This window comes from Miniopterus schreibersii (assembly GCF_964146895.1).
Source record: "Miniopterus schreibersii genome assembly, chromosome: 11".
NCBI classification, from domain to species: Eukaryota; Metazoa; Chordata; class Mammalia; order Chiroptera; family Miniopteridae; genus Miniopterus; species Miniopterus schreibersii.
The window spans coordinates 46,967,182-46,980,971 of record NC_138111.1 but is presented as its reverse complement, the minus strand read 5'-3'; the positions used below and the strand labels follow the sequence as shown (position 1 = coordinate 46,980,971).

At 40.1% G+C, this 13,790-nt stretch overlaps 1 protein-coding gene across 21 annotated transcripts in view; it reads left to right on the top strand.

The window, feature by feature from the left end:
• PTPRD (protein tyrosine phosphatase receptor type D) overlaps positions 1–13,790 on the top strand; it is a 1,875,931-nt gene that overhangs the window by 1,824,840 nt on the left and 37,301 nt on the right. For all 21 annotated transcript variants that reach the window (XM_081152197.1, XM_081152189.1, XM_081152196.1 and 18 more), the window contains 2 exons: positions 6,782–6,901; positions 7,412–7,566. In XM_081152197.1, the coding sequence (XP_081008323.1) occupies positions 6,782–6,901; positions 7,412–7,566 (275 nt within the window). The remainder of the gene's footprint in view (positions 1–6,781; positions 6,902–7,411; positions 7,567–13,790) is intronic.

The window sequence follows — 13,790 nt, the reverse complement described above, 5'->3', positions numbered from 1 at the left end:
GGTTCTATGGCCAAGAGGGCAATTGCAGGCAAAAAGAAGCAAAAAAAAAGAGAGAGACAGAGAGATTCTGGTCAAATGTTTTCTTGTTTTCCTGCAAAACAAATCTTGAGATTCCTTTCAGATCGTGAGGTCATTCAGGGTTAAACATTGGCAGAATCCCTTTGAAGATTATAAATGGCGGTGTTATTGTTTTCATTACCGTCATCGGCTTTGGAAGGCCCAGCCTTGGCCAGTGGCCGACTGATTCTTGGCCCCTCTGGTTTGTCAAGGTTCGGTAAGTTTAATGGAGAGCAAATGCTTTCCAAATGCCAGGTCCATGTCCTCTCCCAAGCAGGACTGGAAGCGCCAAAGGCCTTGAACATTTAATTTCTGCAACTGCAGCCTGAAGGGCTGCCTATCTAGGGCAACAGAAACGGCTTTTTCCTTAAGCAACTGTAGGCACGGCAGTACACACATTGCCTTTGGAGCCTGCGTGATATATGGGATTGTTTTTGAAAACTTGCATACCTAATGTAAGTAGGACACTGGCAACAAAAAGGATGGTGCTCCTGTTGGCAACCAGAGGATGTTTGGGGCCTTATCTAGCAAGTTCCATACTCTTGTTTGTCTCTTGTCAACAGACATGGTGTCAGATAAAACAGAAAGAATCCCACCAATTTCTTAGTTTGTTAGCTTCCTGGGTTTTCTACCTCTTTCCCACCCACCTCCCCTATTTAGAATGGAAGCCTCCAGATTCTGGCTCAGAACATTCCTATTAAGGTGAACTGGAGGCATCACAGCCGAAGGAAAGAGCTGGACTGGGAGGAGGTAAATCCTGGCTCCTGATGACTTCTGCAAAGCCCCTTTCATTCTCTGAAACCATGTTTATAGCGATCCCAGGCTGGGTTTGGTCTTTTTTAAGGTTTTGGGATGTGTGGATTATGGTCTTTTCTCAGGCAAGGCTGATGTTTAGCTGGTATGCATCAGTACAGCTGTACTGAAGGTAAAAATACTGAAATGCTATATACTGGCTGCTGTGTAGAAATATCCTTTTATTGAAGCTTTATGCCACCTGACAGTATTGCTCAGTGGCAGTGATGCAGGCATGTTGCAGGGCCACTGTCAGCCACTGGGCAGACCAGGGCAGAGCAGAGGTGCAAGTAGGGCTGTGTGGAGCACCCAGCCACTGCCAGGAATGATTGGGGCCCAGGCGCAAACACGAAGGACCCAAGCCATGTGGTGAGCATTAATATCCAAGTGTTACCCGGCCACTTCAAAGGGGCACTTCACACAGTTTTCCTTTGCTCACAACACATTTCCAGAAACTTGAGATGTAATGGCTCTCAGTTGAATGGGAGAAGTCCTTGGAAAAGTCTAGTGCAGGCTCATCCTGTGTTAACTTTCAGCAGACACATTGTCTTAGTTAGTTCGGGCTGCTCTAGCACAATGCCATAGACTAGGTGAGCTATAAACTACATAAATTTCTTTCTCACAGTTCCAAAGGCTGGGAAGCTCAAGATCGAGAAGCCCGCAGATTCAGTGTTTGCTGAGTGCCAGCTTCCTGGTTCATAGACAGCTGTCTTCTCACTGTGTCCTCATGTGATGGACGGGGCAAGAGAGCTCTCTGGGGTCTCCCTTTTGAAGCACTAATCCTATAACATGAGGGCTTTGCTCTTTTGACCTAATTTCTCAAAGGCCCCATCTCCTAATACCATCACCCAGGGGATTAGGTTTCAACATACGAATGTTGGGGGGACACAAACATTCAGTCTATAGCACACATAAAACAAAAGGATGTTCAATTTTTTTTAATTAATAAATGTTTTGGAAAGTGTTAGAATAGTTCAATGAACCAATAAGCAGTTTTACGACATATAATTTGGTTGATTTAGAGAATAATATTTTTCAACTTTATAGTTTTACTTATGAAAAGCTATTACCTCACTGATAGTCAAATTCTTTAACATCACTCTCATTTCAGGTATTTCTTTGCCCTTGATCTTCCAGCAAATTTTGGTCAGCAAAGAGCAAATGAAAAGGGAAATACATAAAACAGTTTTGTCATTTGGGAATAGATATGGTTAAATATTGAGTGCAGAAAATGATGCTATTAAAAGAAAATAGAACCACTGAGATGATCTCTGTCCTTACTGTGAAAAATTAACTATTAAAACTGGTCTTAAAAACTTCCAAAAGAGATATTATGGCCTATAGAAATAAATAGGTCAGCATAAATTTTTTTCTGTCCACTAAAAGATATCCTAACATTTATCTAAAACTTTCTCTTACTGGATTTGCCCTTATTAAACAGTTGTTGATAAGTGTGTATTAACATTTCCTCACTCCCAATAACAACTTTGATTTGTTTTATCTAATGTTAGGATATTTCTGTCACAGAAGACTTCTCTGCCAAAACTTATTAGATACTGATTTCCCGTCACTTTCAGCAGCAGTTATGGTTTCACATATATCATTCATTGTTTATTGTGTCCTTCTTTGGCAAAATAATCTGGCCCCAGGCAGGCTTTTCAAAGTACCATGTGGCAGATGCATTTGGTATCAGTGATGCTGGGACCCTTTGGAGGTCTTCGTTTATTACATTTGGAATTTGGATGCTTTGCCACGCTGTCAGACTCAATAAGTCTCTATTAAATTGAAATATGGAGGTTTGATTTTCATAAAATTTTAGTCCATTTAAAAATAAGCCAACCTAGACCACAGTATAGTTGCTTATAATGTTGGCTTCCAGTTGTTTAGTGTCTGTGATGGGCCAGGCACTTCCACGATAAACCATGTGGGAGCAAATGTGGAACCAGAAGGAACACATCCCCCTGAAGCAGTCAGCAGACCTACCCTATCAAACCCTAAAGATATTTCCAGCATAAGCTTTTCTTTTGAATACCTTTAAATATGTTTTATTACTTCATCACCTTGCTTTTGATAGTTTATAATGAAAGAGGTAAAATGAGTGAATTTTATAGCATACATTTAGCCTTAGCCTTTTTTTTTCATAATTATGAAGAAATGAAAGCTTACCATACAAGGGTGATCACTTTGTAATAAAAGAAACCTCCCCGAAATTCAGCCAGAAATCTGTGTCATGTAGTTTAGGCCTCAAGGAGAGTTACCAGGTGATTCTTCTAAAGCCCAGCCTGGTAGCAGGTTCTGCTCCTCTCCTTTCCCACCTCCAACTCTAAGGCATTCTCTTTTCTCCTTAGACTGGGACCCAGGTAGATTAAGGGAGTTGTTTGGAATCTCACGACCTATTCAAAGAACCAAGAGATGTAAACACAACTTCATAATCAATAAGGCTGATGGATTTGGTACAGAATCTACATCTCATTTCACTTTGGCATCCCCCACACCTGATAACTCCTTGCCTTCCACCTAGAATGTCCTAAATACATATCTGCTGAGATTAATAACATGTGCCTTTTTCACATTTAGAATGATTTAGGTAGTTTATAACAACCACAAAAGATCAGGAACATAATCTGATAATAACAACTATTACCTATTAAGTGTCTACTTGTGTTGTCCATTAGGTTCAGTTTCATAATTTTGGAGCCTTACAATAGCCCTGGCATGCTGGAGATATTGTCCCCATTTTACAGATGAGGCCTCTGTGTTTGGGTCCTGGAAATATAAAAGCAGCTTACTGGTCATCCAGCGATGCTGCCAGACTTTCCATGCATCAGCCCTGAAGGTCCACTTGTAGTCACGTTAGAATCAAATAAGAAAAAGCAAAAATCAGTATTGGTACTCAGGAGCTCCTGCCTTCTAGTTCATACATACTCAGCGAGGAGCCTCCTCCGCTTCTCAGCTCACACTCAGCTCTACACGTGAAGCCTAACAAGTACTTAGTAACCCTCTCTAGAAATACCTTCTGAGATTTTCTCCCAGGAAAAAAAATGGGGAGAGGGGCTGTTATCAAAGGAAACATTTCAAGAGAGAAAAAATGGAGCAAGTTCATTTGCATTAGCTAATTAGAAAAGAAAATCATTTCTATAGTTCTGTGTCTTTTCTCACTGCACCTCCCACTTGCTCTCTGATGTTGAAATCAGATATTATTTGTTTAGTGAATGGTTACAAATGAAAGACTTAAAAGAATAGTTGTCAGTAAATCTAAGCCCTTAAATTTGGCCCTCGGAAATCAGATGAAATCTGTGCAGGCTGCTTCGGGAGTGAGGTCAAGAAAAGAGGGGCTGAGGTACTTACTAATGAAGAATGTGCTGCTGTAGCTGCCCAGATGAGCGCCGCGAAAGCCCGAATCCCTCTGAGGAGCCCATGTGTGTGCTTTAGAATATTCACTTTTTCATAAACTCCCTTTGTGAAATATTTCCTGAGAGAAACAGCAGTGTTTAAATATATTTGCTTTAGAAAATTGCCCCCAGGTTTTGCAGTTAACTGTCATTTTGGGACATCTATTTTGTAAAAAGTAAGACTAAAGGACATTATTTTTTTGAGCTAAAAATATTCACAGTATTCATTCATCGTAATGTTTTGTGGCATTTTTTTCACCTAAAGGGGTCAGAGTCTAAGCCAGTAATAGTTGCAGTTTTAAACTTATCACTAGGAGTATGAGAATAATTTGTGTAATTTTAGTTTGTCCCGTATCCTAAGTATGGAGTGGATTCGTAGATGAAGTCACTAGATAGTGGAGTCATTTTTCCAGAGCTCACGTAAAGGCTGGCTCGTGGTTCTCTCCTTTATTTCCTTTGTCTTACCTCACCAAACGGTGCGGATAACCAGTTCCCAGCTTTGAAATACAGTTGCATTGAATTCGGTTCGGTGCATCGAACTGACCCTATAGATCATTTTGTTACATTAACTCGCTCCTCCGATGCCCAGGATAGTGGTGTCTGTCCTTCTGGGATCCGACCTGTTGGTTTTGATTTGAAAGGGTTGCCATCCAGCTGAAACTGTAAAATGACGACTTTGAGCTTCTCTCTTGATACTTTAAACTTAACACTTTGCTGGCATCCTCTCAAATGTTGAAGTAAGAGGCCTCCAAATTACTTCTGTCCATTGCAGAGAGACATCAACTTGACATCTATTTCATGGTTGAAAACAGAGCCTTTGGCTTAATTTTTGTGATCCTTTTTTTTTTTTTCTATCTAAATCATGACCACTTAAATAGTGTTGGCTCCATTCAGGTAGAAGCCTTGGCTACGTATGTTCAGATAGGGCTTGAGTTTTAATGGATGGTCAGAAAACACAGAGGGGCTACCCCCTGATCGTAGTCCGTCAGTGTCTTTTCCTTATGCTTTCTCTGGGTTAGAACATATGATAAAAATATAATACATGGAAGACTATCTTGTACATCTAGGTAACATGGAGACATTTTTTTATAAATCCTATTAAGAGACAAATTTTTCCATTTTACTGTCCACTCTGTTTGTTTTTCATGAACCGGGTGATGTTTGTGTGGTCCCTGTGGAAACAAAGGCACAGGAGTCAAACCTCCTGAAGCCAGTCTCTGCGTTACTGTGCACCTGTACATTTAGGTGGTTTTCTACTTTTTTCTTATCTAGGAAATTCTGTCAAAGATAAAACCTCTCCCTTTCTAGAAGGTCCAGTGTCTAGATGGGAAGAGACTAAGTCCTTTAAGGAGCAGATGCTATGTCTGTGGAATGGAAAATTCCAATATTACTCACAGAATGCTACTGGTATTTATATTCAACAAACAAAGCAAATAATTATCTAGCAGTACTATTCACTGGACCAAGAAATTCTAGCATCTATGATAATAACGCCTCATTGCTTTGTTTAAATCCAGTGGTTGTAACTTTCCCCTTTCTTTTTCAAGTAGAAGGTGTGTTTCCTAATATTACTAGACTTCTTTACCTAGAGAAATGCATTTCGGTTCAGAATTACTCCCATTTTCCTTTTAATCTGTGATAGAAAGGGTAAATATATTCTGATCTATGGCCTTACTAGGAAATACAGTGTTGTGTGTGTGTCATTTGTCAATATGCTTTTTAATGCCCAAAGGACACGTTCAGTAAATCTGAGGCTTGTTGCAGATTTTGAATTATTTTTGCTGCATGTTAAATTAATTGGGTTAAATACTTTCTTATGTGCTTTTCTTCAACTTCACACAGAAATGGTAGGTTATTCATCTCAAATGAATGAATTTTAAATTATTTAAACTTTGCACTGCTGGTGTATGACCCTCTGAGACTTTTTTTAAAGAGCAGACGGCTCTTTTCTTCCTAGACATTACAGATTTGTTTAGAGTACAAGTACCATTTTTCTTGTGTGTTAAAAAACGCTATGTTGTTTATCATACGTTGATAGATTTACAAATTATTTCTCCTTTCCTTTAAACGAGCATATTTGGAAATTGTGATAGCTCAAGACCAAATAGCTTGTGCCTTTTAAACCTTGATGGATGAATGCTAACTATCTCACCGTGCCGTTTAAATGCCTACGTGTGGTCTCCCTGATGCCTTTTTTAACGTCTATCCCAGAACAAAATTGTGTTTTCTTTTCGAGTACTCTGAAGTTTCAAATACCTCTCTACTTATTTTACTCGGCAACAATCTGCAATTTATTTTATTTTTTCGCCGGGAAAATTGAATCTGTTACTGCTTAGCATTCCTACCAGTTTGAGAAATGTGGTTTATATTGGCATCAGAGCAGTGATTTACATATATTGGGATAGCAAGAATGCATGCCAAAAGGAGATCAACGTGAAATGAAATGCAGAAAAGCTGTTTTCCTTCAGCAGCCGCTCAAAGTAAAGCTAATAGAGAAATTGCTGAGCACCTGCCCTCAATGTGTCACTCGTCTCTTCCAGGTGAAGTGTGACCAGTACTGGCCCAGCAGAGGCACAGAAACCCACGGGCTGGTCCAAGTGACGCTGCTCGACACTGTGGAGCTGGCCACCTACTGTGTCCGAACCTTTGCACTTTACAAGGTTTGCTTGTCGTGTTTTTGCCTCCTTTCTCCCCTTTCCGTTACTGAAGAAAGCAGCTTTTGAGAAATCAAGTATCTCGAGGCTGTATTTATCTCTTGACTCCGCGGGCGGCGGTGGAGATGAGATAATTCTTCCATTACCCTCAGCCGTTTTTCTCTTCGCCGATTTAGTGGTAAATATGGGCCCCTTGCTCTGGACGAAGGTTTTGGCAAATGAAGACCAGCTGAAGAAGAGCCACTTTTTCCCATAAAATATAGCAGGAGCGCTCCTGATAGTAACAGCTGAAAAACGCACTGCTGCTCCCCCAGGGGCTCCATCCCCTTGAGCAAATATCTGTCATTTACCAATAGCTTGGGGTTTGTGTCTCCCGAGAGTGTGTCTCCCCAAAGGGTAGCGGGTGGGGGAGGAGTTGAGATGGCGCATTGCCTTGTCACCTCTCGCATGGCATTATTCCTCCTTGCCACCTGGGGCCGGGCAAACGGGGTTTCAGCCAGTGTCCCTGCTCCGCAGAACGGGTCCAGCGAGAAGAGAGAGGTGAGGCAGTTCCAGTTCACCGCCTGGCCCGACCACGGCGTCCCCGAGCACCCGACGCCCTTCCTGGCTTTCCTGCGGAGGGTCAAGACCTGTAACCCCCCCGACGCGGGCCCCATGGTCGTGCACTGCAGGTAAGGGCCACCGGGAGCATGTTTCTCCGCAGTCAGAAGGCCGGTGGGGAGACAGAAAGCCAAAGTGCCTCCTCACTGGGTATTCTATCCGATTACTAATACTCTGGGATAGCAAGTACCTTCATAAAGAATACAGGTGGGTTTGTTCGTTTGCTTGTTTTTGTTAAATGAGGCCTATACTAACAGTAACAGGAAGGATTTGATAGAGATGCGTGTACCTTACCCTGCTGTTTTATCTTTGGAGCAAAAATAAATAGCACAAAATCAAGTATGCACTTGGGCTTAAATATATGAACATGAAACAGAAAAGAATTGAGAATTAATCTTGTAATTAGGTTCCGGTTTCAGTTGTGTAGAGAAACATTCATATAGATGATAGATAGATGATAGATAGATAGATAGATAGATAGATAGATGATAGATAGATAGATAGATAGATAGATAGATAGATAGATAGATAGATAGATGATTGATAGATAGATAGATGATAGATAGATGATAGATAGATAGATAGATGATTGATAGATAGATAGATAGATAGATAGATAGATAGATAGATAGATAGATAGATAGATAGATAGATAGATGATAGATAGAGATATGAAAATTGACAACTTCTTGTGGGCTGGGCTGATAGAACCTTTTTACTATTTATAGGGAAAATGCTGAACTAAATATTGTAAACATGCAAGCTTTCAGAGACTTTCTTACTGCTTAAAGGTGTCTTCTGCAAGCTAGTATTGTCAAGTCACATGTAGACAGTTCTGCCTAGCGTCCTCTATATCACCACTCAGACTCTACTACATGTGTTCATACATTTTCAACGTTAAACTGATTTCTTCCAGTTTCCTGAGTTCCTCTCGAATATCATTACTAACAGATTACTAAAGATATGTAGCCGCATTCTGTTTATCACTATATAAATGTACAATTCATGTAACTTCATAATAGTTCTTCGTAAACTGAGAAATCCAAATACGAGAGACTATGGCTTCTTGCACAGAAAAGTAAAATTGCAGTGCGGAAGTATATTAGAAAAAGAAAGCATCTATTATAAACCCACGTCTATAATGACTTAATAGCATAACTCTCCGTTTTTACAAAGAGATGGGACAATGGGTAGACCAGAATAAAAGCAGTAAAATTCACCTTGCTAGCCCATGGCGCAGTGGTAATTGTTAAACAGTGGACTGCAAACTCTACCCAAGATACTGTTGCAGTTCTCTTTTCTAGCAGTTATTTTTCCCAACAAAAACAAATAACCACATTACCTTTATCTACAGAGTATTGAACAAATTCCAAACCATGCCCCCATGCTTTATTGTGATTTATGTTTTTAACAACAGTATGCCGGGTCAGGAGACGAGAACCCAAGAGAGACTGTAGGGTTTGGTTCAGGTACCAATAGCTAGGAAGGTGGAGCAGGTCCAGTCAGTCTCACCTTATAGTCTACTTCTTGCTGCACTGTAACCAGGACAGGGTCCTTTGAGGCCCTGCCACTGTGTTGCAGTTTTTTGCATGATTCTGAAGCACTAGAAATTCTTTTTATTAATTTGAACAAATGCTTTTGCATCATGAATGCAGATTTCTGGTTCTTCTGCCTGTTGGTTTCAGCAGGTGCTAGTTTGACCAATATAATATACTCTGTTCTACATCTTTGCAGGCCTCAGAGAGACGTTGTGCCTGGTTACATGGTGTCCCTGCTGGATATGAGCTTAGCTTCATTATGAAGATCACACGTTAAATCATGAAATGTTTCTAGATGGAGTTTGGGCACAGGATAGAGAAACAGGAAATTCGAGTTCCCTGAGGAAATGTTGCCCTTATATGCCTAATGGCAAAAATACAGTTCACACAGATGTGTGTGTGTGTGTGTGTGTATGTGTCTATGATATACATATCACATATATAATTTAGGGAAATCTAACTTGGAAGTCTTTACTGAACAAGAGCATTATGATCATTGCATTTTGAAATACAGCATGTTTCCTTTCTCATAGTATGCTTCTCATCTCTGTAAATTAAAGTGAGGACCTAGAAAACTAAGATGATAGGTAGGTAGGTAGGTAGGTAGGTAGGTAGGTAGATAGATAGACAGATAGACAGATAGATAGATAATTTTTAAAATGCAGTTTACTCTCTGTTGCTCATAAGCAAGGCTTTATGCTGAGTACTTGGAGAGATCCCAAAAAAAGTTTCCAAGCAAGTGGAAAAAATAAGAGCTATAATGCCTTATTTTGAGAAAATACATACACACTCCGCACACGCACACACCCCTATGTTATGTTGAGCCACCTGCACTCAGCTCAGAGAGAGAGATGGCTCCGGAGAACTAAGGAAACAAAGACGAATGTGCAGAGCTAATAGCTGTTGACATTTGGAAGTGCTGTGCCTGAGGCTCTGGAGAAGCTGGTATTGAAACAAACAACAGAAGCGCAGGTATATTTGGTGGAAGAAATTTGTTAGCAACTACAACACAGTGAGGAAAAGACGCAGCATAAACTGAGCTCTGGAAGATGATCTGTGTTCACCCACAGGTAACCTCACATGTCGGGTGAGAAATCGCCTCTTTATTTTGGAGCCGCCATGTCCACATTGCCAACATCATGAACCTTTGACTTAGACACCAGTATGTTAAAACTCAGGAGCATGATTTTTCTGACAGGTTGGCAAATGCAAGTCATTCCAGATAACAACTCATGTGGCATCCCAGAAGTGCCAGTTTAGACATTGTCTCTGAGCAGGAAGGCACTATGCAGAAAGTGACACTAGCAAAGCCACAAGGGAACACTGATGGAAGCTAGCATGATCGCGGTGCAAATCATCACAAAATAGCCTGGAATATAAACACTGTATTTCATGTTGTGATGTCTCTCATGATGGACTTGAATTTTTTTCTCTTTACTGAAGAAGTAGTGACTCAAAGTAAACCCAAACCTTTGCCCAGGAGATCCTGTGAGAAGGGGGGAGGTTGTAGAAGTCGTCTGGTGATTGACCAGAAAAAGAGGGGGAGCAGAAAAAGAGAAAATTCACTAGTTTTATCTGGTGATAAATGGGCCAGGACTAAAAAGTCATTATAAATAGAAGAAATTCTAACAGTAAAGAATTACAAAGCATTATAAGGCTAGACCATTGCAACAAGCATGGACAAGACCATGGAAGGTCATGGAGAAGGTTAATTCTACCCCATTCCTAAAAGAAAGTCGGTTTCAACAGGTACAGAAGGAAAGACCAAGTCTAGCTATCAGTCAGTCCATGCCAAACATGCAGTCGCAACACTGCGAGTGCACCCTTGGAGAGGGAGGCTGCCTGGGTAAAGCTCTGGCTTGTTCATTTATTGGCTGTGTGCCTTCTGGAGAGTTATTTCAAATCTGTTGGCTTCTGTCTCCTCATAGAAGGGGTAACTGTTCACAGCAATAAGAATTTTATGAAGATAAAATGCAATGGTAAACATAAAGCACTTAGGACAGTGCATAGTTTGTAGAACTATGCAGTAATGTGAAATCATTAGTATATTAATGAGTGAGTTTTAAGAGCTATGTGTGTATTTACTGCTCTAGGGAGAAAAATTCACCAGGGACTTAGACCACCTGTATTAGCTGAGTCATCTATCCTATGAATAACCAGATGTTTGTAAATATCCAGATACTTATTGAATGGATTTTTTTTTAATTTAGATATTTTCCATCATAGTAATTCCATCAAGTTTTTCATAGTAAAGAGAACATTTTAACACTGTGAGTTAGAGTAATTTAAATAATCTGCTTTCACAAAGACCTGAGAAACCATTGAACTCTTCAGATGATGCTGTTAAAGATACAGAGAAATTAATACTGTGTGATGCCTTCAAGATAAAATTTGAACTTAGCATTGTGTTCATGGTCCTTTATAACCTAGGCTGATCTCCCCCTTGGCACCTAATTGTATGCTCTTTAGCCACCTGCTGAACATTCATCTCTGGCTCTCAGCAAGTAATATTCATCCAGTCTAGAATCTTACCTATTCCCCTTCTCTGTCTGATGGTGTTCAACCCTGTTTCATAGTCCAATGCAAACAGTACTTCCCATGTGTATTGCAAAGGTTGCAAATTGGCCTCAGATGGCTTTGTTGATATATGTGATCATTTTATTTTTTTAAAAACAAATTGAATTTGAAAGCCTTTAAGATGGAATGCACTATCCAGTTTTCCAAACCCTCACCACCCCCTATAGTTTCACACACAGCTCGACTCATCCATTTATAGGAATGGCTTCATATTGTAGACATTTGAGGTGAAACCCTGGAGAAGCCTTTGAAGCTCATTTCCCATTCCTCTTCCCATGGGAAGAATTAAACATGCTTCTCTGAGCTCTCATAAAGGATTGTGTTCACACTTAGTATATTTAGCTGTATGTGTGCAGATCGTATATGCCTTGAAATCATAGAGGGTGTGGACTATGGATTGTGCCCTTTTGTGCCACTGCTCTTACATCATAGTAGGTGCTCAATAGTTGCATGCAGAAGCTAGTTGAAAAATGGAGAATTTTTACAGAAACAGTAAGATCATTTTAAGGCTGTACTTGATTTTTCTTTTGTTTCTGTTTTTTAACATGAGACTGTATTTGTATCCCTTTATATTGGGGTACTTTTAAGGAAGTTTAATTATTTTAAATTGTCTTTGTAATTTTTATACCTATTTCTGCATCCCCTTTGCTACTTTTCTGTCTTTTATGTCCTTTCCCACATGTCCTCAATTCCATGAATAAGTATAGATATAGCTCCCTGTTTTTTAGTCATAATAATAGTTAAGAATGTTGAACACTTAACATCAAATATACTCTTCTCAACTGGGGAGGCCCTCTTCTAAGTGTTTTACATGTGTTAATGACTCCTCCCCCCAATCACCTCCAGAGGTAGGAACCTTAGGAACCTTCTTTCCCATTTCACACAATTAAAAAACAGAGGCCAAGAAAGGTCAGCTTAACTGCCTGAGCTGCTGCCACTAGTGGTGACAAAGCCATTATGTGTCCCAAGTTGCCTGGCCTTTATAGAGGGCATTTCACTTTTAAGGCCACCCTGATGACCAGGTCAGAAGGAGCCACTCCTTCCTTTCTGACCCCACATCACACTGCCATAATCTAGCCTTGATTTCACTCTTTCTGTATCAGAGGTAATAGCTAGCATGTGTCTCTTTGACCCCTTAATCATTTTAACATAATCACAATAGCTACCAATTACTGAACCATTACTATTTTCTAAGTATTACCAAACACTTTTAGTTACGCTCATTTGACCCACAAAACAATGTACTTAACTTGTGAGGAGCAATTAAGCATAGAGAGGTCATAGGTGATTTGCTCAAGATCAAGCAGCTCATAAATTCAGACCTATGCAAAGTCCACGGCTTGTTCACCCACCTGTGTCTAGTTCTGACTCTTGTTGCAGAGACCACCTCGTTCCTTACTCCATATGGGTTGGCTGGTCATCAGATGGATATGTGCCGTTACCTCTTCACAGATATCTATGTAATGCATGACTACTGATATACAGTAGTTTTTCTCCTTATTTATAAAATTTGATTTTGAAAGAGAGGAAGGGGGAGAACTTTAAAGCTGTTTTCTAAGCTTAGATTATAAATAGGTCACATATTACATTTTTCCATATTGTTTCAGTCTTCTTCTTAGGAAATGAACTTTTGTTCCCCTTTCTCCCTTTGGAGCTCTATTCTTTAGGTGGTTTTATAGAAGAACTGGTGGTTTATATGCTACTAGTACCAAAGGGATGTGACAATCGATTTTCCCTAAGTACTTGGTTCTTGTTAAGAATGAATAATTGGGATGAAGCTCTCAGTTCACTGAGTCAATCATCAGCCCTTGACCCATACACACCTCTGAGTCGTGTTAACCCCTTTTAGGAACAAGGGAATGCATTTAGGAATAAATAGGAAAGAGGGATGAATCAGGACCTCCCTGAATCTGTCTTCTAAATGAAACAATTTCAGGGAGAGTAAACTAGACATCCTAAAGATAATTTAAATCTTTCACGTCATAGAATCAAACCAGTCTTCAAAGCTGGAAGGAACAGGAACTGCGGGCCAGACCTAGATCAGTAATGCCATGGAGGCATCCGTGGGCCACTGAGCGAGGCCCAGTAAAAATCAAGTGACAATTTGGGGTTGGAAAGATTCCTAAGATCCAATCTTCATAATTCTTTTTGACTGTATATGGGAAAGCACAACCAAGGAA